Consider the following 23,093-nt stretch of genomic DNA (forward strand, 5'->3'; position numbering starts at 1 on the left):
AAACTGCTCAGAGGTCAGAGGTCATCGGAAGCCGGGGGGCGGGGCCGTGACGGCGGGGCGGGGCTAAGGGCAGGCGGTATAAGAGCAGCTCCCGGCGGGGGGGATACGATCTGCCATCTTCTCTCCTCCAGTCGTGGTCGGTGGAGCTCAGCCAGCGGATTCCAGTCTTCATGGCCGAAAACACAGCGGCGGCGGCGGTACCGACCGAGGCAGAGAAGTAAGGCGGGCTTGGTGAATCGGTGTATGTGTGGGGAGGCGTACGGGATACACGGAGGACGGGAAGCGGCGGATGTCTCCTGGGTGACGGGTCTCCGGCTTGTCCTGTGTTACCGGGAGTTCCGTGTTTTCTTGTTTCTATCGTTTATTCCGGCCAGATAGTGATAGGGGCGGGGCCTGGGGCTTTCCTGGCAACAGAGCCAATCCTCGTTATCCTATTGGCTGCAGCGGACAGGCCCGCAGACAGCTCGCCTCCTCATTGGCTGCTTGAACCTTCGCGCGCTCTGCTTTGTGTGACCAGGTGACGCTGGTAGCAGCGAGGTTGGCGCCAGTCTCTGCGCTCCCCGGGCCCTGCAGCCGCCTCCTCCTATGGGGGTCTCTGCATGCAGCCGCCTCCTGGTGTGTGTGGGGGGTCCTTGGCCCTGCAGCCGCCTCCTCCTATGGGGGTCTCTGCATGCAGCCGCCTCCTGGTGTGTGTGTGTGGGGGGTCCTTGGCCCTGCAGCCGCCTCTTCCTATGGGGGTCTCTGCATGCAGCCGCCTCCTGCAGTGGGGGGGTCCCTGGCCCTGCAGCCGCCTCCTCCTATGGGGGTCTCTGCATGCAGCCTTCTCCTCCTGCTGTGTGTGGGTGGGTCCTTGGCCCTGCAGCCTTCTCCTCCTGCTGTGTGTGGGTGGGTCCTTGGCCCTGCAGCCTTCTCCTCCTGCTGTGTGTGGGTGGGTCCTTGGCCCTGCAGCCTTCTCCTCCTGCTGTGTGTGGGTGGGTCCTTGGCCCTGCAGCCTTCTCCTCCTGCTGTGTGTGGGTGGGTCCTTGGCCCTGCAGCCTTCTCCTCCTGCTGTGTGTGGGTGGGTCCTTGGCCCTGCAGCCTTCTCCTCCTGCTGTGTGTGGGTGGGTCCTTGGCCCTGCAGCCTTCTCCTCCTGCTGTGTGTGGGTGGGTCCTTGGCCCTGCAGCCTTCTCCTCCTGCTGTGTGTGGGTGGGTCCTTGGCCCTGCAGCCTTCTCCTCCTGCTGTGTGTGGGTGGGTCCTTGGCCCTGCAGCCTTCTCCTCCTGCTGTGTGTGGGTGGGTCCTTGGCCCTGCAGCCTTCTCCTCCTGCTGTGTGTGGGTGGGTCCTTGGCCCTGCAGCCTTCTCCTCCTGCTGTGTGTGGGTGGGTCCTTGGCCCTGCAGCCTTCTCCTCCTGCTGTGTGTGGGTGGGTCCTTGGCCCTGCAGCCTTCTCCTCCTGCTGTGTGTGGGTGGGTCCTTGGCCCTGCAGCCTTCTCCTCCTGCTGTGTGTGGGTGGGTCCTTGGCCCTGCAGCCTTCTCCTCCTGCAGTGTGTGGGTGGGTCCTTGGCCCTGCAGCCTCCTTTTTCTCACCTCTACCCTGGTGAGTTCATACTGAGGTGGCGCTAGAGCCCTGTGTAAGGCTTGGGTCTGGCCCTACCTGTATGTCGGTCAGATGTATGATCCTATAGACATGCATGCCCCTCTCCTAGTACAATGTCCTGCGGTTCTCCTTCCCCATAGATGGCCGTGTCCTAGTCGGCTGAACAATGTCACTGGAACGCTGGCTTCTGGCTGTTTGCCCCGATCCAGGTGTCGGCAGACCCTCCTGTATGACTTCTGCAGCCAGTAATCATATTACGGATGGTGTCATAGGACGCATCCCTTGATGTCTGCCCGGTTCCAGCTGACCGTGTGCCAGTCAGTACCTCACACCTCGATGTCTGCTCCATACTCAGAATTTGGGTTGGCTCTGGTTCTCCTCACTCTGTAAACTGGAGTTGTCTTTAGGGACATCAGGTGTAGTGTAAAACGACGTGTACAAATGGACTGATCCTGGGCCCCCTGTAGCTCCTCCTGTCATGCCCTCAGCCCCCTGCAGTATTGTGGATAGCGGACGCTGGATCCATGTCATGCGTGGCACTGATGGTTCCCACCAAACCCCTCCATATATAATGGGGTCTGTAGTGCCCATCAGACATCAGTGAGAAACTACTGGTGCCATAATTAATGAGGACTTGTTACTACTGTGTCTGTTCTAGCTGGATGCATTGTAACAAGTGCTGATGTGTCTGGCATATGGAGAATTGTAACAAACTCAGCTGGGAGTAGTGGGCGGGAATCTGCTTTGGGGTCTAAATGAGTAGTACCTGACATCTAACACATTGACGTGAGTGGCGGCTGTCAGCAACTCCAGCAGCTGCTTCTGGTCCTTCCCTTTTACAGGCTTACAACCTGCAGCACTGATTATCACTAGTTCTGGTACATCTAGGGGCTAAAATAAGATTGAGTGACTTTAGAGGTAACATATTTTTTTTTTTTTTTTTTTTTTCTTTTTCAATTAGGATGGAAGAAATTTCTGAGCCTTCAACATCCACAGAACAAGTTGATGGGTAAGATCTGGGTTTTTGCATCTGTGGGATCCTGGTGTTTTGTCACACATACAGTGAGTGATTTTTCTTCCTTGCAGGGATGATGTGGATGCTGAAGTGAAGAGGCTGATGGGAGTGGGCAAAAGGAATCTAGTCATGAAGGACATCCGCTCTGCCGTCAATGCTTTCCAGGAGGCCAGCAGCATTCTGTAAGTGGAGACTGGCAATGGCTGTTGTAATATGTGCTATTGCTCCCTGTTAGCTTCACTGAGGAGCTTGCAGTTCTGAAGGAAAACTGACTTTCACTGGGAGGATCTGCATCTGTGTATCTTGTACTCTTACAGTTCATGAGTAAAATGAAATATGAAATTCAACATGGTCTGTTCTTATCAATCCCATAACACATCACTTGGCACTGCTGCCTGCTGGGGACATGGAATGTTCTTCACCTGCAGTAGATGGCATCTAACAGGAGCAGCCAGAGGTCCAATATCTGCTGCTAATCTGACAGCATTAAGTGGAGAGTCTGGCCCAATGCTGCCACTGTGGTACTGCAGTAGGCCATCATCATGGGACACTGTAATTTTCACTACATACAGCAATTCTTTGATCAATTATACTATATACTGTGACACCAGATGAGCACAAGCTCAGGTTCCCCATGGGGAATTAACAAGGGCACACTTTACCCATTTCACTGGGGATCCTGAATGCAAAGACTGAACCTATAGCCTGGAATATCAGTTTTTGCAACTAACACATGAATAAGTGCACAAAATCTGCAGATCTTAGGGGGGGGGGGGGGGGGAGGAACATTCAGAAAATATGGACTAAGCAGTGTGAACCTCACAGTAACATCAAACAAGTGAATTTTTTTTTTTTCCTCTTGCCTATGGAGCAGTATTTGCTTTCCTTCCAAAATTTAACTTTTTTCAGTCATATAATGACATTTGTGTGATTAGGTGTAGTTCTTTAATGACCTTTCATTGTAATGGTAGAAAGGTAAAGCTTTTGAGGGGGGAACTACTGCCTCTTGCCTTCAGATGTAAAACTTTAATAAAAGATGTGGGCAACACTTAAATTGCCAATGGTCCTCTCTCTGCTATGCATGCAAGGCAGCTGGTCAGGTCCTACCCCTTCAGGTGTGGTCTCTAATGGGACCTTCTGTTCTCCATAGTGGGAAGAAGTATGGTGAGACTGCTGACCAGTGTGCAGATGCCTTCTACCTCTATGGCACAACTCTCCTGGAGATGGCAAGGTAAAGGGTCATAACTTGGGGTGTAACTAGTTTTCTTCCCTGCCGTTCTGCTCCTTTTTCGCTGACCCCTCTATAATTTTTATGTGCAGAATGGAGAGTAATGTCCTGGGAAATGCTCTGGAGGGGATGCCAGAAGAGGAAGATGAAGACTCTGAAAAGGAGGACCCTGTTGTCCCCAGTGCTTCCAATCTTGATGGTATGTATGCCCAGAACAGCATGACTGAGAATTCAGCTTTTGGCTGGTGTCTTGGAGCTTTGTTACTAACTAATACCTGGTCTGCATCTTGTGGCAGCCATATGTCGGGTAGTCCTCCACTTTCAGCCAAAAGCTGAAGTCACACTAAGTCTATTTTTCGCTTGCTTTCTGCTTAGGAGGTGTCCCATCTACAGTACCAAGTAGTCATCCCTGTGGATAGTGTAAGTGATTAAGATGGCACTGGGTATTGGCTGAAGTTGCTCAACAGTCATGAATACTTGGTTATTGCTCAGTCAAACATAGATGTCTTATGGGTTTAGCATTAGTGATGACCAAAGTGCAATGATGCTATGCTGCAATATTCAGTCCTGCTAATAGTGGTGTGAATAAGCAGAGTGTAGTACAACTGTATGCAGCGATCAGACTCATGTTCCACAACTATTACTTGCCACTGTTAGATGTAACGTTACTGAAGATGTGTATCTAATGCTCATGGCGCTCACTAAAACTGAGGGATTTTTCTCAAACCCCCTAGAGAAAGAAAGGGAGGAGTTAAGAGAGCAGGTATATGACGCCATGGCAGAAAAGGAAGAAAAATCTGAAAAGAATGGTGCAGACTCCAAAGAACCAGATACTGAAGAGATGGAGTGTGATAAGTCTGCTGAAGCTCCAGAGATCCAAGACAAAACTGAAGGTGACACTGTGAAGACAAATGGTGATGCTGCAGAAACCCAGGACAAGCCTGAAGGTGATGCTGCTGAGACCCAAGAAAAGGCTGAAGGTGGTGCTACAGAGACCCAAGAGAAAGATATTGCTGCTGAAGGTGAGGCTGCTGAGACCCAAGAGAAAGATATTGCTGCTGAGACCCAAGACAAGGCTGAAGGTGATGCTGCTGAGACCCAAGAGAAAGATGTTGCTGCTGAGACCCAAGACAAGGCTGAAGGTGATGCTGCTGAGACCCAAGAGAAAGGTGTTGCTGCTGAGACCCAAGACAAGGCTGAAGGTGATGCTGCTGAGACCCAAGAGAAAGGTGTTGCTGCTGAGACCCAAGAGAAGGCTGAAGGTGATGCTGCTGAGACCCAAGAGAAAGATGTTGCTGCTGAGACCCAAGACAAGGCCGAAGGTGACTCTGCAACCCAAGAGAAAGTTGAAGCTGCAGAGACCCAAGATGAAGCTAAAGGTGATGCTGCTGAGACTGGAGAGAAAGCTGAAGCTGAGACTCAAGAGAAGGCTGAAGGTAACACTGCAGAGAACAAAGCTGAAGGTGACTCTTTAGGGACCCAAGAGAAAGGTGAAGCTGATACTCAAGAAAAGGCTGAAGGTGATGCTGCAGAGGTGGAAAAAGCCATGGAAGTGGTAGAGACAAAACCAGAGACCTCATCAGAAGCTGAGGTCTCAACTGAAACTGTGAAGAACAAGACTGAAGATGTAGAGATTGACTCTGCCCAGGAATCAGAGAAGCCAGAGGACAAGACTGATGACAAACCCAAAGATGCTGAGAACTCTGATGCTGCAGCTAAACCTGAGGAAACTGCAACAACTGCTGTAGAGAAGGAAGATCAATCTGCATGTGATGACGAAGCAGAGCCTATGGAAGGGGCAGAAGGTAACAGGGGCAGTAGTTGATTTGGGTGCACTTATCAAGTGACCTGGCAGCGATGGTCTGGAGTGTTCCTGCACCTGAGTCTGAGATACTGGTCGTACCAGTCTGGTGGCACAATGGCTGTCTGCACGCTGCATGCATGATGCTTTACTCTGCACCCCACACCAAGACTGATGCTTGTCTACTTTTTTTTTTTTTTTTTTTTTTTTTTCTAGAGGAAGATGCCGAATCTGACAATGAAGAGACAGACGAGAAGGTAAATGTACTGCAGGTGTTCATTGCCCCAACGGGTGGGTAAAAATCATGTGCTAAAGAACTTGTGTTCTTGCTCTGGAGCTGGCATAAATCAATACAGCTGGCCCTATCCTCAACTGCGTCATACCTAGCAGACCGGACATTCAGTGTCTCCCATTCGCACACCACCTCACCGCACCCCCCCCCCCCCTATCCGTCAGAGTCCCGCAAGGTTCAGTCCTAGGGCCCCTGCTCTTCTCCATTTACACCTTTTTGGCCTCGAACAGCTCATAGAATCTCCATGGCTTTCAGTATCATCTCTATGCTGTTGACACACAGATCTACATTTCTGGACCAGATATCACCTCCCTACTAAACAGAATCCCTCAACAGCTGTCTGCTACTTCATCCTCCACTAGATTTCTAAAACTTAATAATATGGACAAAACAGAATTAATCTTTTGCCCATCTCACGTGACCCCCCCCCCCCCCCCCCAAATATAGCCATTAAATGGCTGCCCACTCTTTCCAGTCCCACAAGCTCGCTGCCTCGGGGTTATCCTTGACACTAATCTTTCAAACCACATATCCAAGCCCTTTCTGCTTCCTGCCGGCTTCAACTCAAAAATACTTCACGGATCTGTAGATTCCTCAACCAAGAATCTGCAAAAACCCTAGTCCATGCCCTCATCTCCTGCCTTGACTACTGCAACCTCCTGCTCTGTGGCCTCCCCTCTTACACTCTCACACCCCTCCAATCTATTCTCTCTGCTGCCCGACTAATCCACCTGTCCCCCTGCTATTCCCCAGCCTCTGTCAATCCCTGCACTGGCTCCCCATTACCCAAAGACTCCAGTTCAAAACCCTAACCATGACATACAGCGCCATCCACAACCTGAGTCCTCCGCACATCTGTGACCTAGTCTCCCGGTACTTACCTGCACGAAACCTCTGATCCTCACAAGATCTCCTTCTGTACTCCCCTCTAATCTCTTCCCACAATCGCATACAAGATTTCTCCCACGCATCCCCTCTACTCTGGAACTCTACCCCAACATAGACTCTTGCCTACCATGGAAACCTTCAAAAAGAACTTTAAGACCTATCTCTTCCAACAAGCCTACAACTTGCAGTAACCACTGATCCACCAAACCACTGCACGACCAGCTCTACCCTCACCTACTGTATCCTCACTCATCCCATGTAGATTGGGCCCTTGTGGGCAGGGTCCTCTTATCCTGTACCAGTCGTGACTTGTATTTAAGATTACTGTACTTGTATGTATTATGTATACCCCTCACATGTAAAGTGCCATGGAATAAATGGCACTATAATACTTTTTTTTTTTTTTTTTTTTTTTTTTGTATGTTGGATCTCTACACTACTGTTTGGTCAAAAAGTCTGTTCTCTTTCAGGAACATGAAGAGGAAGTTGATAACCTGCAGCTGGCCTGGGAGATGCTGGATTTGTCAAAGATTATATTTAAAAGGTAAGCGGACTCCATGTTGTGCAGATACAAATGTCAGTCTTCTCCATAGATGTGCTCTTAGAAGTTTTGGGGGTCACTATAGCCTCTCTTGGGTCCAGATCTGATGCTGTCATCTAACAAGACTCCTTTGTTGCTTGTCTGATATTTTATCTTGTTTTTTGAACAAGTTATCTAAACAATATGGCTCCAGTTTTTTGCAAAAGCACTCATCCTGTGGGTTGTTGTGCAACTAGAGCCATGCATAAGCTGTCACTTTCAATTAACCAGAGTGCATTGATCGTCCACAGGCAGGAGAACAAGGAATCACAACTGAAGGCAGCACAGGCTTATCTGAAGCTGGGAGAAGTCAGCATTGAGTCAGGTGAGTGATTGCCTTGAAGCTTTACTGCAGCTAACGGATCCTTATATTACAATGGTTGCTGACATTGGCTCTTTTTCTAGAGAACTACACCCAAGCTGTAGAAGACTTCCTGGTGTGTCTCTCCATCCAGAAGGAGCATCTAGTAGAACATGACCGACTACTCGCAGAGACTCACTACCAGCTGGGGTTGGCCTATCAGTATAGTGGCAAACATGACAATGCCATCTCTCACTTCAACCAGTCCATAGCTGTGATAGAGAAGAAAATGGGTGAGCACAATCGCTGGTCATATATCATGCAGCCCCCAAAATTAATCCTTTGCATAACAATGCAACACTCTAAATTCTTCAATGGTCATTACAGAACAGCTTGAGAAGGCTACAGAGCAGTCTAAGGAAGAGACACAGAAGGAAATGGAAGAATTGAAGGGTCTCCTCCCTGATATTAAGGAAAAGATTGAAGATTCCAAAGAAGCACAGAAGTCAATGGAAGACGCAGGCAAAGCGCTTAAGGAGACTCTGGTTAGTCGTCACTGCACTGACATGGCTGAGACTGCAGCTGTGAATGTTAGAGGATCTTAAGTTGTGGCTTGTCACTGTATAAATGGTATGGAGCACAGCTAATAAACCTGCATTGCTAATGCTTGGGGAAGAGTCAGACTACCATATTAAACACAGCTCTGGTTCAAGTTACGGACTGTCCGTAGCTCACGCGACTCCTTTGTAGAGGTCTATGCAGCTGCTGGGTTAGTCTGAGCACTGCGTTGCAATCCCAATCTGAGTTATGACTCTTACCCCTTATTCAGCAGCTTTTAATATCTCAATCTAGGGGAAAGTATATCCCTTTTAAACTCCTTAAAGGGGTTGTCACTCCCTCTAAAACTTCTAAATTTAGTTGTTGGCTCTCCACCATATCAAAAAAATCTCCTTCCCACACCTGTACTCATTCCTGCAATGAGGGAGCATAATGTCACTTGAGACCTGACTCAAATTACTGGAAAGGGAGTATCTGTCTCTATTGCAAGGGGATTACTTAAGTTTATGAGGTAATAGACAAACTCTTCAAGATCACTATTCCCATCTTCATTGAGGCCTGTGGCATTCACATCTCATTCCTGCAAGGCCCTTGTATGAAATGCCAGTCTTGAGTCCATGACTGCTCAGTGGTTGGCACAGTCATGGAGACATCTAATATGTCTTACAGGGTGGCACATCATCAAGCTTTCTGAAAGAGAATGGTAGCGCATCCACATCTGTAAGTAACACTTAGGATTATCCCTATAGATTAATGTCAGACCTTGTTCCCTGGGACTGAGCCTCTGTCTTTCCAGGCTGAAGCCGAGAAGAGCGGGGACTGCACAGTACCAGTTACCAACTGTGTATCTGACATTTCTCATCTCGTAAGAAAAAAGGTAAATGCTCCTCTACATCTGTAGAGCTGGTGAACTCTGGGTGATGGTAAATGGGGGGCTGAGCACTAATTGCCTTAATTCTGAAGAGGAAACCAGAGGAGAGTCCTGTGAAAGAAGCTAAGAAGTGCAAGTCGGAGCCTGTCGAGAATGGATCTAGCAACGGCGATGCTGTGGTGCCCACGAACAAGCAGGTGGAAGAGGTGGGTGCAGGGCTATGCCATCATCCAGGCCCCCTCCAGTAGAAGCGTCATGTAGTAACCGGCCTTTGTCTTCCACCTGCAGGCAGAGAATCAGACTCCCATGGAGACAGCCACGGTGGAGAGCACGGCATGATTATTACCTAATCACACTGTATATAGATTCACACTTTTGATTTTGAGCATCTTTTTGTAAAAGAAAATAAAGGGGTTAAACAAATGTCTGTAGCAGCTTGTGTCATCTTCACATCTGTGGTGACTACCATTTGTGTAGACACATCCACACTACAAGGTCCAGAGACTCCTCTATAACTACATGTAGGGGGAACAATTGGAGCAGAGTGGTACTTGCACTACAGCATGGGATCACAGCTGATTCTTCTTGAGATGGTATTGGCCTGCCTGATAGAGGTAAGACATTATCTTCTGTCTGTACGCTCTCTTGATTCCTCCCCTGCCCAGGAGCTGTGGTATGATCAGACCGTGCCCCTGCATGGTCGGTCAGTCATTACACAGTACAGGCACATTTGCATATAAAATTCTCAGGAAGATTTTATTTAATCACATCAGGATCCAAGGGGGGGTAACGTTCCTCCTTGCAGAGAGCAACACATCAAGCCTGACAACACTGCTCTCTGCATGGAGGAACATGGCTCCCTTGGATCCCAGTCAGACTCCTATCACCCAGGCAAATCAGATCTTGCTATGCACTGACAAGGGGCAGTACAATGACAGTCTGAAAACTGGTTTTGACTTTTATCTGAACTCATGTGACAAGGCTCATAGGAGTCAATATTGAATTTTAGGGTGGTGCCACCTATAGGAAGTAGCAAGAGTTCTAATCCTCACTCTCCAAAGAGACAATTTGCATTTGATCACATCCAATTGCAGAAATTTATTCCAAGATCTACTGATTAAAGTGAACTTTGTCTATGGGGGATAACTTAATTTAGTAGAATTTAAAGATTCAGACCATCTTGACAGTGGAGAAGACTTAGTCCTATGATCTAGCCTCCAGTGGAGTCAGGACACAGCTATGCCCTACTCAGGACTGCCAACCAAAGACACAACTAGCCATGAGATCAGGGCTGAACTCTGTATCCACAGGGACAACTTCCATTCCCTGATTGCAAGCAGCTTTAACCTCCACCAACAATCTTCCGTTCTTGCACTCTTTGGCCTGCATTAAAGGATGGACAATTTATTGCAAGAGTTAAAGGGCATGGTGTCAGCATAAACTTGAGAATTAACCTTTTATATACATGACTCCAGCTATCAAGCCATGAACAATTTGTAGGAAGATGTCTATATCTGGTGCAAGACTAGAGAAGTCCACCAGGGTCTTCACCATTATCAAGATAGTATCAAACCATTGGGTTTCTGGTCCTATTTTCCTTGTTCCTTCTACGATGTCCTTAAGTGACTTTTCATACACTCCAGACTTACCACAGCTTGGGGGATGGCATAACAAAAGCTAAAGGTGCTCAATACATCTGGTGTTTTCCACTTCTATATGAGGCCTTTTGTTTCTGAAATACAATTATAAATATTTCGTAAGTCGAACTTTTATTGACAAATGCAACGACTCAATTGTCCAAGACTTCTTTGCCCTGACAGTTGTGAAACTCTTGATACAATTTTGTCCTGCTTTTTGGAGGATGGACTACACGTTCTCAGCTACTGAGAGCTGAGGAGTTTATTTGCTTTGGATCTGAAAAGTCACTTGATTCACCTTGCCACTTGGTTATCACTTTTTGCCTTGTGACACGGTCTCTCATGATGGAAAAGCACTGTTCAGCACCACACGGCTCCTGCATCGCTGGAGTAGTTTCTCTTGGAGTATGTTTAGATCGGCTTCTTTATTCATGGTTATGATGTCTCCCCTTCCATGGATGAGAAGCCCTGTACACCCATGGTCTTGGCCTGCTTTAGTATCAGATGACACAGGACTCATGGTTGTACTCACATTTTCTTTGTGACATTTGGAAAACTGATTCAAGCAGTCTGAAGGGGCCTTAATCAGAGAAACTAACTCCACCTCTGTCCCAGTGGTTCCTGCAGAAGGTCAGTCTGTCCTCTGGCTTTAGGACCCTGGCTACCTTTTACCACTAGGTGCCAGGGAAGGTGGGTATAAATGAGCTATTATACAGTATTCTACACATTTTCTGCAGTAAACATGAGAATCTTATGCCAGAATTGGGAGTAGACAATAGCTGATGGGAGCAGATTCATGGTTGCTGTTCAGGGGTGTTAGTGGTTCACTTTGGGGTCCGGTAGAGAGGACTGATCTCTGGTGGCTTGTGAATGAGACTTCACGTACTGAAACGAGATTACAAGTCAATGGTGATATATTCTGCAATCGTATAACGTTGCAGATCCACATAGCACTACAAGCCCCAGCATGCACGTATCACAATAGCGGGCTTAGATATGGAATGATATAGGCTAATCATTTTTCTTGCTCCTCTTACCTTTCGGTACCAGCTCACTAGGAGGCTCTTGAAATCGTCTGGCAGCTGCGTGCCTGGGACGAGCTCTGCTACGCTCCTGCCGCTCGGCTGTCCGGTGTACGAGGCGATGGCGTTCTCCGGTATGTACGTCAGGTTTACATCCTATAGGAATGCACATGAGAAGTCGCTCGCCGCACCGCGTGACTCGCAATGTCTTCTCTATTTACCTGCGGATTGTAGGTTGTCACCTCCTCCTGGCGTCGACCATCTGCGATCCGCACAATGACAGATGCTGCCGCTAACCTGCCAACCTGTAACAGGCAATATGGCTTCTTATATCCTGCTACTACTTAACCACACGTTCCCTAGGCCGATATTATGGTCTCGCTATCTGTCATTATACCGTCACCTTAAATAAAAATTATTACACCAACCTCCGCAGAGCAGCCCGTGCTCCTCGGCCCGAGGACCTTTCCTTACCATGTTCTTGTCTTCCATTTCCTGCAGTTTTTCTCTACAATTTCCTGACCGCAGGGCGCGCAACGCAACCTAATCGGGGAGAGGTCACACATTAGCTGATCCTTGCGATGCCGATTTTGAGAAACTTGGAACTCGAAAGTTGTAGAGTTTTATTTACAGATGAAATCCACAGTTAATGCTTTACGTGTCCTTCAGACAACAGATTGCCGTAGATTTTATTAGCAGATTTTCTTTGGTGGGTTGTGCAGATGACAGGAAGCGTTACTCAGTGGCTGATCACACTAATTAGAAGGGTCGTCGGTACCTGGCTGGGGGCTCCTTGGTACAGCGGCAGCTGGTACACCCCAAGGTTACAGTAACTTTTGTAGAAGACACCCAGTGCCGTCCATGCCTGTGACGCTGGTCTGAACACTGGTACTGATCCCTGCGATGATACTTCAGGCCGGGTCTGTTCAGAGCCTGAGACGTTCACCTCCGATTCTTGTGTCACGATCTCATGCAGGTGGATAATGATGGTCAGATGTTTATGGAATATTCTGCGGGTGAAGGTCTGCGTGATGAGACAACAGAAGGAAGATAGATTAAGGGCGTCCTGGACGCCAGAAACGCGTCAGTTTTTTAACCCTGTTTGTCATTTTTATGGCTTGCTATATAAAATCCCTGTTTTATTGTGCCGCAGGAAGGGCCGCTCTCCCTCTGTTTTCCTTCTATTGTCGCTGTGCTGCACCAGCTGCAGACATGGCACCCACCGGTTTTGCCTCCCATAGACCCTACTCTTACAAGCGTGATAAGCTCCAACCACCCGTCTCTTCTCTGTGATGAGACAACAATGAAGTTTCGATTGCTGCAAATATGGACACAGAATGTCCTGGAGCTAGACTATTAGGGATGTACAATGAAGGCACAGCAAAGAGCACTAGGACAGCGGGAGGATGGTGGCTCTACAGGGACAGAGGGATGATGGTGGATCTACAGCACAGAGACAGGGACGATAGGGGATCTACAGGGACAGAGGGATGATGGCGGCTCTACAGTGTAGAGACAGTGGGAAGATGGTGGATCTACAGGGTAGAGATAAAGGGACGGTGGCAGATCTACAGTAGAGACAGAGGGACGATGGGGGATTTACAGGGTAGAGACAGAGGGATGATGGGGGAGCTACGAGGTAGAGCCAGAGGGACAATGGGAGAGCTACAGGGTAGAGACAGAGGAACGACGGGGGAGCTACAGAGTAGAGACAGAGGAACGATGGGGAAGCTACAGGGTAGAGACGGACGACGAGGGAGCTACAGGGTAAAGACAGAGACGATGGGGGATCTACAAGTTAGAGACAGAGGGACAACGGGCTCTACAGGGTAGAGACAGAAGGACGATGATGGGGAAGCTACAGGGTAGAGACGGACGACGGGGGAGCTACAGGGTAGAGACAGAGGAACGACGGGTGATCTACAGGGTAGAGACGGAGCTACAGGGTAGAGACAGGGACGATGGGGGATCTACAGGGCACAGGGATAGCAGGGATGATGGCGGATCTACAGGGCACAGGGATAGAGGAGATGATCGTGGATCTACAGGGCACAGGGATAGCAGGGATGATGGATCATCAGGGCACAGGGATAGTGGGGATGATGGCGGATCTACAGGGCACAGGGATAGCAGGGATGATGGCGGATCTACAGGGCACAGGGATAGAGGAGATGATGGCGGATCTGCAGGGCACAGGGATAGTGGGGATGATGGCGGATCTACAGGGCACTAAACGTAGGAAGGTGGTAGATTAGCAAGGGAGATGGAGAGAAGGATTCTGGCAGATCTGAAGGGCAGTGAAATAGCAGAATTTTCAATAGTTCACTAGGTAGCAGGTTTATCGCAGATTTCAGGGCAGTGGATAACCGGATGTAACTTCACAGCTGAACAGGACTTGCATCCAACTCACCATGAATCCATCTTGCCACACCGGACACCTCTGATCACTGCTCAGATCGATGTCGTGTACGGTGGTGGCGCGGTCGTACCGCATCCACGGGTGCCCGTAATAATAGGCTGCTGGTGGGTTGAAGCAAACGTGAGCAAAGGTGAAACCCAACCATGGCAAATTCTGGGCTGCGTCTACTGAGACCTGGAGTGATAGGTAAAAAACATGAGGATTTTTTTTTACACTTTACAATACAACCCACGTTGTCAGAGATTCTGGAAAGTCGTGTATAGATTCATCACTTGTTAGATCTCACCTTTACGCCTGACGTGACAAGATAGGGGGAGACACAGCACAGCTGGAAGGGTCGGGGGGCTTCCTTAATCTCAGAAAAAGTCTTATTTACCCAATCAGAAAGGAGCTTGTCTGTCACTAGACCCTGAGCGGCGCTGCCGGCGAGCAGAGGGATCACCTCCCTGACACGCACCATCGACCTGCACACACCAAAAGTACGGCATATGGAGATGCGAGCATCACATATGACTATAGGGGAACTTTACCAAAGAATAATATCAGATTTCTGAGACAGAAAAGCCACAAATATTGGGACTCACCATATTATTACTAAAATTATTGTGACTTTTCACTAAATTTAAATAAACTAAAATGCAAAACTAAGCCTGATGAGGCATGTGGACAGAAAAACTCATCATCCAGTACTGATCTTGTATTATACTCCAGAGCTGCACTCACTATTCTGCTGGTACAGTCACTGTGTACATACATTACATTACTGATCCTGAGTTACACCCTGTATTATACTCCAGAGCTGCACTCACTATTCTGCTGGTACAGTCACTGTGTACATACATTACATTACTGATCCTGCATTACATCGAGTATTATACTCCAGAGCTGCACTCACTATTCTGCTGGTGCAGTCACTGTGTACATACATTACATTACTGATCCTGAGTTACCTCCTGTATTATGCTCCAGAGCTGCACTCACTATTCTGCTGGTGCAGTCACTGTGTACATACATTACTGATCCTGAGTTACATCCTGTATTATACTCCAGAGCTGCACTCACTATTCTGCTGGTGCAGTCACTGTGTACATACATTACTGATCCTGAGTTACATCCTGTATTATACTCCAGAGCTGCACTCACTATTCTGCTGGTGCAGTCACTGTGTACATACATTACATTACTGATCCTGAGTTACACCCTGTATTATACTCCAGAGCTGCACTCACTATTCTGCTGGTGCAGTCACTGTGTACATACATTACTGATCCTGAGTTACATCCTGTATTATACTCCAGAGCTGCACTCACTATTCTGCTGGTACAGTCACTGTGTACATACATTACATTACTGATCCTGAGTTACACCCTGTATTATACTCCAGAGCTGCACTCACTTTTCTGCTGGTACAGTCACTGTGTACATACATTACATTACTGATCCTGCATTACATCGAGTATTATACTCCAGAGCTGCACTCACTATTCTGCTGGTGCAGTCACTGTGTACATACATTACATTACTGATCCTGAGTTACCTCCTGTATTATGCTCCAGAGCTGCACTCACTATTCTGCTGGTGCAGTCACTGTGTACATACATTACTGATCCTGAGTTACATCCTGTATTATACTCCAGAGCTGCACTCACTATTCTGCTGGTGCAGTCACTGTGTACATACATTACTGATCCTGAGTTACATCCTGTATTATACTCCAGAGCTGCACTCACTATTCTGCTGGTGCAGTCACTGTGTACATACATTACTGATCCTGAGTTACATCCTGTATTATACTCCAGAGCTGCACTCACTATTCTGCTGGTGCAGTCACTGTGTACATACATTACTGATCCTGAGTTACATCCTGTATTATACTCCAGAGCTGCACTCACTATTCTGCTGGTGCAGTCACTGTGTACATACGTTACAGATCCTGAGTTACATCCTGTATTATACTCCAGAGCTGCACTCACTATTCTGCTGGTGTAGTCACTGTGTACATACATTACAGATCCTGTGTTACCTCCTGTATTATACTCCAGAGCTGCGCTCACTAGTCTGCTGGTGAAGTAATAAATATCTTACCTGTTCCCCATTGCCCGGTACAGCTGAGTCTCCCCAGCGGTGGGGTGAGCTGTGCTGGATAAGTACACTCCCTGAGAGTATTCAGGACGCTCCATAGTGGTGGTTGTGGTTCCAGCCTTCATGATGCGGAGTAATAATGTGGCACAGGGGATGACACTGCACAAACATAGAAGGGAGATAACATGAAATGGGAATTTTCCTAATAACAGGATTGAGCACTTCCTGGAAACCCCTTTTTATTAAGAAGTCAGTCGTCTACCCAATAGGAAAATGAAGAAACATACAGTGACCTTCTGCAGCGATGTCGGTGCCGCGGCTCGCTGACGTTATGTGACTTCACCCCAATCAGTGGCCGCCAATAGCAAGCAGTGAGAGCGCAGCGGCAGCTGATTGCAGGGCTCAGGCGGGACCCCCGGTGGGGGTGACACTGCTGGAGGTGAATGTGTGTTATTCTGTACTACTCGTAGTAGACAAAAAAATCAGAATATAATTTATTGTTCCCTGTTATCAACCACGGAAAAACTATTATGGTTTTTAATAGGATGAGTGACCCGAAATAGGTCCATCCCCCCCATGATCACAAGGTAGTATCATATACCGCCAGTTCTCTCACTAGTGCGTTACTTATGACTACAACTCTCATCTTTCTCACCGTCCCGATGAGGTCAGTGATTCCACAGAAAATGCCTGGTCAGTTGGAGGGGGGAGGTGATAGACTCGGATCTGGTGCGCGCCTTCATTTAGAGAGACCTGGAAGATACGTGAGCATCAGCCGGGGAAATCTAGAGGAGTCCCCGACGGCCCTGATCCTGCTCACACAGCTGGGGGGTCTGGTTGATCGCTCTGTATATCATCGCTATCAGCAGCATGTCTCGTTTACACAGGACGATGTGCTGCCAAGAACAAAAAAATCATCGCACCCGTCAAACGAGCATTTTGCTTGTCCATCTTGTGTTGTGGCACTGATAATGGGGAATGAGTTTTCCTACGAACACTCGTCTAAGATTCTCTAAAATGACAATTCGGTATCTCCTGTCCTGGTCTCCAGATTAATGGTTCTCACCGACACATTGTCACAAACCGATCAGTGGTGTGAGCAGGACCGGGGGTCAGGACGGTTCGCAGCCATTCACCTATTAACTGAGAGCAAAGATGAGTCACATTGTAGCATTATCGCTCCGTCACTATATAGCACTATTATTTTAACCGTAGGACATTATCATAATGGTCACAGTGTGGGTGTACAATACCCACTGGACTTGGCACACACCCAAACGAATATTGTTGCAAAATTGGTGATTTTAATAGATGGCAGTACATACATAAACGTTTCGGTCTATGACCTTCATCAATGTACTGAAAAATTAAACAAAAATAACAAAATAAAAGAAAGTATTTACAATGGAAAGACATGGGTTTTTTTACAGAAAAAATTACATAATAAGCTGAGACATCGGTCACATTATGGCACAAGATACAATGTAGTAATGAGGACACAGTCATGGAGACAAGAAACCTACAGAGAGGATGCACATACCGTTAGAATGTACTGTGAGCACTTTGTGAATAGGTTTCAAGGAAAACCTGAAAAGAGGGGAGGAATGGAGCTGATAAGACAGCCATTCAAAATAGGTGAAGGTGAATATTATGAAGACTGATCATACCAATGCTGAAGGGAGGTAACTATCGCCGTCCTACTGTGGGAAAATATAGACCGCTTAGTGACTGGCAGCAAGGTAAAGTCCATACTGACTACTAGTATGGACAAAAAGGCAATCTTACCGTGCAATGCTACAGCGTGTGGATGCGGTATCCGCCGCAGATCCTATGGCGCTATGGTGTGGAGGAGGTGGCAGTGTTAAATAGCCCAAGAATATTGCTGCTTAGCCTATCAGACGCGCGCCACAGGAAGTGGGTGGGCGTGTGTATGACTGACGTCATACGGCGCTCCAGGCGCTGAGAGGAGGCGTGGATGGGGGCGTGTCGGTTTGAGGCCCCGGAAGTGTGTCACAGCCTGTCAGGCTAGAGCGCTCTGTAGTGAGGAGGCATAGGTTACCGTGGTTACAGACGCAGCGTTAGTAGCAGGAGTGCCAAAAGTGGTTGTTCAGTGATAGGTGGTGAAGATTCAACAAGAGTTCACAGTTGTGGGTTCTGTAATTGAAATAGAACATCATTAGTCCAAATATAATAGAATGACATCAAGAAGATAATAATGAAAGTAGAAATGGAGAGGAAATAATAGCAAAATGTATACAGTAACGATAGTACTGATATATCATAATAAAGACTGATGGTAAGGATACAGAACATTATGATTGGAGGAAGGCCTGTATATCATAATCTTTATTTAACCCCTTAGGTGCCAGGGTATCAAGTTCATGAATCCAGAAGGCCTCCCTTCTTTTTAAGATGTTAATCCGGTTACCTCCTCTACGTGGCAAATGGATTTGCTCTATGACTTGAAATTTGAGCTGGGCAATAGAGTGACCAGCTGTGATGAAATGGAAAGGGATCGGAAGAAGCATATTCTTGCACCTGATAGTAGACTTGTGCTTTGATATGCGATCCCTATCATACACACGCCCACCCACTTCCTGTGGCGCGCGTCTGATAGGCTAAGCAGCAATATTCTTGGGCTATTTAACACTGCCACCTCCTCCACACCATAGCGCCATAGGATCTGCGGCGGATACCGCATCCACACGCTGTAGCATTGCACGGTAAGATTGCCTTTTTGTCCATACTAGTAGTCAGTATGGACTTTACCTTGCTGCCAGTCACTAAGCGGTCTATATTTTCCCACAGTAGGACGGCGATAGTTACCTCCCTTCAGCATTGGTATGATCAGTCTTCATAATATTCACCTTCACCTATTTTGAATGGCTGTCTTATCAGCTCCATTCCTCCCCTCTTTTCAGGTTTTCCTTGAAACCTATTCACAAAGTGCTCACAGTACATTCTAACGGTATGTGCATCCTCTCTGTAGGTTTCTTGTCTCCATGACTGTGTCCTCATTACTACATTGTATCTTGTGCCATAATGTGACCGATGTCTCAGCTTATTATGTAATTTTTTCTGTAAAAAAACCCATGTCTTTCCATTGTAAATACTTTCTTTTATTTTGTTATTTTTGTTTAATTTTTCAGTACATTGATGAAGGTCATAGACCGAAACGTTTATGTATGTACTGCCATCTATTAAAATCACCAATTTTGCAACAATATTCGTTTGGGTGTGTGCCAAGTTTATATACATTGATAGTCACGGATTGGGATCCTACTTGTGCACCATTCCGGTATCTTCAGGGTTGTGCCAACGGTTTCTGTTCAATACCCACTGGAGTCACACACCATACCGTATATGTAGTGCCCAAAACATACCGCTATACTGTGCTCAAAAGGGTGCCATAAACTGGTCATTATACCGCAGCTGGCGCCATGATATAAGATCCTATGGCGGCTGGTGAAGGCCTCGCTGCAGTTGTCCCATTTGCCCATGTAAATGTAGATGTCACCTGAAAGTCTCCCGTGTCGGATTTTGGGGCTACAAGGGAACAAGACTCAACGAAGAGATTAATCGCTGCCCAACCGATGAGAGCCGGATCCCCGGTGAAGCGATCGATGGTATAAACCTGGGAAACAGAAGGACGGAAAATCAATGTCCGATTACACGTGGCAGATTCAGATATAGGGGCTGTTCCCCCCAAATACAGCACAAATGATAGCAGCCAGGGTGTCCACCCCCCCTCCGCCATGTCTGGTACCTTTAATAGCAGGGTGGCGGTGGGTGAGATGCTCAGAGATTTAATCTCTGCGGTGTAGTTATAGGACGGATGGAAAATGTCGCTGGTTAAATCGATCCCGGTGCTGATATCCGGCCCGATCCTGGGAAAAGAGATGCCACGAATAAGACGTCTGATGCGAGGGTTCTGCTTGGTCCTTTTGGGGGTTTCTTTGGTTAGCGCTCAATTGTCTACATGTAGCGGTCCTGGAGGTCAGGTGAGATCACGAGGTCGGGGGTCTGCGACACCCTGATGGGCCGCCGTGTACTTACTGGTCATAGTTCCTGTCAAATATCCGTCCAGTGACCCGAGTGACTGTCACAGCGTCAGGTAGGAAACGCGCGCCATCAATGAAGAGCCTGATGGCGTCGTTAGGCCGGTATGACTCTGCAGGGGGGACGCTCCGGATGTGAGGGATGTACACACCCTATACAAGAGACAGGCAGGAAAGTCACTGTCATAGGAGCTTGCACTCCGTACGGAGACACCAGAGGGGGTGCAGGAGTACGGCCGCGTTCACACAATGAGCTTTTGATGTTGTAGATTTTCTGCACCCAGTAAGTAAAGTAAGTTACTTGCATTTTTTCTAAAATATGCAGTGTAAAAAACTAAGTGTGAACATAGCCTAAAAGGGTTCATCTACACTGCGCGAAAATCCAGAACAAGCAATCCTGTCTAAAAAAGGTGCCGATCACCCGACACACAAGCAAAATGTACGTTCATCAAGAAAAGTAATCTTTGGGTTTGCGCAAAAGATCATCGTTCTCGGCAGCACGTGGTCCTGTGTAAACAAGATTTGTGCTGCCGATAACAGATCATTCATCTGCCGGTGTAAACAGAATATTAAACCCGCACTGATCAGCAAACCAGCAGCTGATCGGCGGTGGATTAGTGCTGCTGGCCGGTTGGTGTAAACAGACCTTTGACATTCTTGACCACTGGAGGGTACAATCTGGAGGGGATACAAGATGTGGAGGAGGAGAAGGGGGCATTTACATTGACGGGCGGACTGTGCTTCAGATCTGTAATAGACCGTCCTGTTGGCATAGGCTGCCATTTTTCTCGGCAGCACGAGTTCTGTTTACACAGGATGATGTGCTGCCGAGAATGATGATCTTTTGACCAAAAGGAAAAATAATTCTACCGATAAATGAGCATTTTTCTTGTTGGTCAGGTGATCGCCAGCTCAATTATCAGGAAACGGATGTTCCTAGCAAAGCTCATCCACAATAAGTTTTAAGACTCCTCACCAGAGGAACTTTCAATCTACAAGGAAGAAGGTGGAGGATGGTTGATCTCTCACCTCTGGGAGGACGTTGCCATCATCGTCATCTGCGACTGGAGTCTCGGCAGGAAAAGGGAAATCTGGTGGAATTGTGCTGAACATGTAGAGCTGTAACCTGGCGCCACCATATGGCTCAAACATCTCCCCGTAGCCGTCTGACCGCTAAGACGGAAAAAGACAATGACCTGAGTATACAGGCAGATGGCGCCAGAAGCTACACAGCGGCCCCATACATTACACTGAGGTGTGAATGATGTGGTATACGTACGAGTGACGGCATGTTGAGGTGCCTCTCCCCATGCTTTATAGTGCACCACTGCTCTGTTAGAAGGATAGTAACATGATGAGAGTATAGTTGCTAAACCTTGCATTAAACCTCAACCTCAGCTCGGTAATAACATGAGAGCCCGGGCCTGGATGCAGCAGAGCTGAGCAGCCTGGACAGAGATTATATCAGATTCCTATTTGATGTATTAGCCAGGAAACTCACAATGGCAGAGATCTGGAGCACCGGGGGCGCGGGACTGTGGTAGAGGGGGAGATCATGAATTCCCGTGTTCCACTCGATATGGTGGCTTCCAGAATCGGCAGAACCTGAGGATGGTGGAGATCAAAAATCAGCAATGAGGATTATCAGATACAGATGTATCTAAGCCTACCTTGTGCGATACCGTCCGCTGAGCCCACTGCATGTGCTCCCATTATACCATATGTGATCATGTCCCCTGAGCCGATGTATCCAAGCATGTGTGATACCGTCAGCTGTTTTGAAGTATCTAAGCCCATCATGTGTGATACTATCCGTAGTGTTGGTGTATCTAAGCCTATGATGTGTGATGCAATCCCATGTCCACCTGCTCCAGGTCTGGTAAGTCTGACGACCGTCCAGGCTACGGCCCACTCTTCAGTGGCCAGCAATGGCTGCAGACTCTTCCGGTACTGCCATGGAGCCCAGGCGGTGCTGCCGCCCGGCCAGTGGTAGAACCGCAGCATCAGCAGCATATCGTCCTCCGGATCAACCTTGTCAAATACCGCCTGGAAGTGCAAAACAAAAATATGTAACTGATACTGGGGGGAAGGAGGACTAGCCACTAGGGGCGCCATTCTCATGTACATTATGTAATATAGGAACATTCACGACACTAATATCTCCAAAGAAATGTGGAGATTCCTGCCCTGTGATAGAGACGGGGTCCGGGCACCGCATGAAGGGGTTACTGAGGGTCTCTACCTAAAACTGTGCCCACGTCTTCTATCAATATGTATTTACTAATTGCTAGTGAGATGTATCCAAGGCACTGAGTGCAGATTACTCTAATAACGGTATTATCACCCATCTCATCATAGAAACAACGTAATATCACCATGTAGACTCTACCTCCTGTTTTCCAAAAATGAAGCAGCCGGTCTGGACTGAAGAGCTGACAGCCGACATAATACAGGACATTCCCTTCCCACGAGTGCGAATTACCTGCAGGAACAAATATCACTTATTATTAGGCAACATTATTCGTGTCCATAAGGGGCAGTATTATAGCAGTTATATTCTTGTACATAGGAGCAGTATTATAGTAGTTATATTCTTGTACATAGGAGCAGTATTATAGTAGTTATATTCTTATACATAGGAGCAGTATTATAGTAGTTATATTCTTGTACATAGGAGCAGTATTATAGTAGTTATATTCTTGTACATAAGGGCAGTATTATAGTAGTTATATTCTTATACATAGGAGCAGTATTATAGTAGTTATA

General features: G+C 47.5%; 2 protein-coding genes across 4 annotated transcripts; one reads left to right on the forward strand and one right to left on the reverse strand.

The window, feature by feature from the left end:
• Positions 1 to 62: 62 nt before the first annotated feature.
• On the forward strand, positions 63 to 9,532 carry NASP (nuclear autoantigenic sperm protein). Its single transcript, XM_073544450.1, has 15 exons — positions 63 to 217; positions 2,537 to 2,584; positions 2,662 to 2,772; positions 3,741 to 3,821; positions 3,911 to 4,017; positions 4,553 to 5,623; positions 5,836 to 5,876; positions 7,270 to 7,343; positions 7,631 to 7,704; positions 7,785 to 7,973; positions 8,068 to 8,225; positions 8,908 to 8,958; positions 9,035 to 9,115; positions 9,202 to 9,315; positions 9,398 to 9,532. The coding sequence occupies exons 1-15, from the start codon at positions 171 to 173 to the stop codon at positions 9,446 to 9,448; spliced, it is 2,298 nt and encodes a 765-aa protein (XP_073400551.1). The 5' UTR covers positions 63 to 170; the 3' UTR covers positions 9,449 to 9,532.
• A 477-nt stretch (positions 9,533 to 10,009) lies between these two features.
• On the reverse strand, positions 10,010 to 22,806 carry LOC141048659 (uncharacterized). Of its 3 annotated transcripts, none has more exons than XM_073544452.1 (16): positions 22,717 to 22,806; positions 22,193 to 22,373; positions 21,829 to 21,932; positions 21,357 to 21,500; positions 20,326 to 20,480; positions 20,036 to 20,156; positions 19,787 to 19,903; positions 16,925 to 17,022; positions 16,273 to 16,428; positions 14,474 to 14,651; positions 14,179 to 14,361; positions 12,547 to 12,792; positions 12,243 to 12,311; positions 11,990 to 12,073; positions 11,784 to 11,924; positions 10,010 to 11,631 (listed from the first exon to the last, which is right to left on the reverse strand). In XM_073544452.1, the coding sequence occupies exons 1-16, from the start codon at positions 22,783 to 22,785 to the stop codon at positions 11,563 to 11,565; spliced, it is 2,115 nt and encodes a 704-aa protein (XP_073400553.1). In that variant the 5' UTR covers positions 22,786 to 22,806; the 3' UTR covers positions 10,010 to 11,562. The 3 variants fall into 3 exon arrangements, with proteins under 3 accessions (XP_073400553.1, XP_073400552.1, XP_073400554.1); XM_073544451.1 differs by having other exon boundaries at positions 12,197 to 12,311; XM_073544453.1 differs by lacking the exons at positions 21,829 to 21,932; positions 22,193 to 22,373; positions 22,717 to 22,806 and adding an exon at positions 21,607 to 21,758 and having other exon boundaries at positions 10,011 to 11,631; positions 12,197 to 12,311.
• Between the last annotated feature and the right edge of the window lie 287 nt (positions 22,807 to 23,093).

The sequence above is a fragment of the Dendrobates tinctorius genome, unplaced genomic scaffold (assembly GCF_039654945.1).
Source record: "Dendrobates tinctorius isolate UK_male_01 unplaced genomic scaffold, ASM3965494v1 ptg000138l, whole genome shotgun sequence".
NCBI lineage: Eukaryota > Metazoa > Chordata > Amphibia > Anura > Dendrobatidae > Dendrobates > Dendrobates tinctorius.

Bases quoted from the DNA above. Each gene is read 5' to 3' on its own strand.
- NASP (XM_073544450.1), top strand. From the start codon at position 171: ATGGCCGAAAACACAGCGGCGGCGGCGGTACCGACCGAGGCAGAGAA. The intron at 218-2,536 runs GTAAGGCGGGCT...TTTTTCAATTAG, and splicing joins GTACCGACCGAGGCAGAGAA to GATGGAAGAAATTTCTGAGC. The intron at 5,877-7,269 runs GTAAATGTACTG...GTTCTCTTTCAG, and splicing joins ATGAAGAGACAGACGAGAAG to GAACATGAAGAGGAAGTTGA.
- LOC141048659 (XM_073544451.1), bottom strand. From the start codon at position 22,785: ATGTCCTGTATTATGTCGGCTGTCAGCTCTTCAGTCCAGACCGGCTGC. The intron at 17,023-19,786 runs GTGACATCTACA...CGTATCTTCCAG, and splicing joins CCGACACGGGAGACTTTCAG to GTCTCTCTAAATGAAGGCGC. The intron at 14,652-16,272 runs GTAAGATATTTA...TGGTGTGTGCAG, and splicing joins TACCGGGCAATGGGGAACAG to GTCGATGGTGCGTGTCAGGG.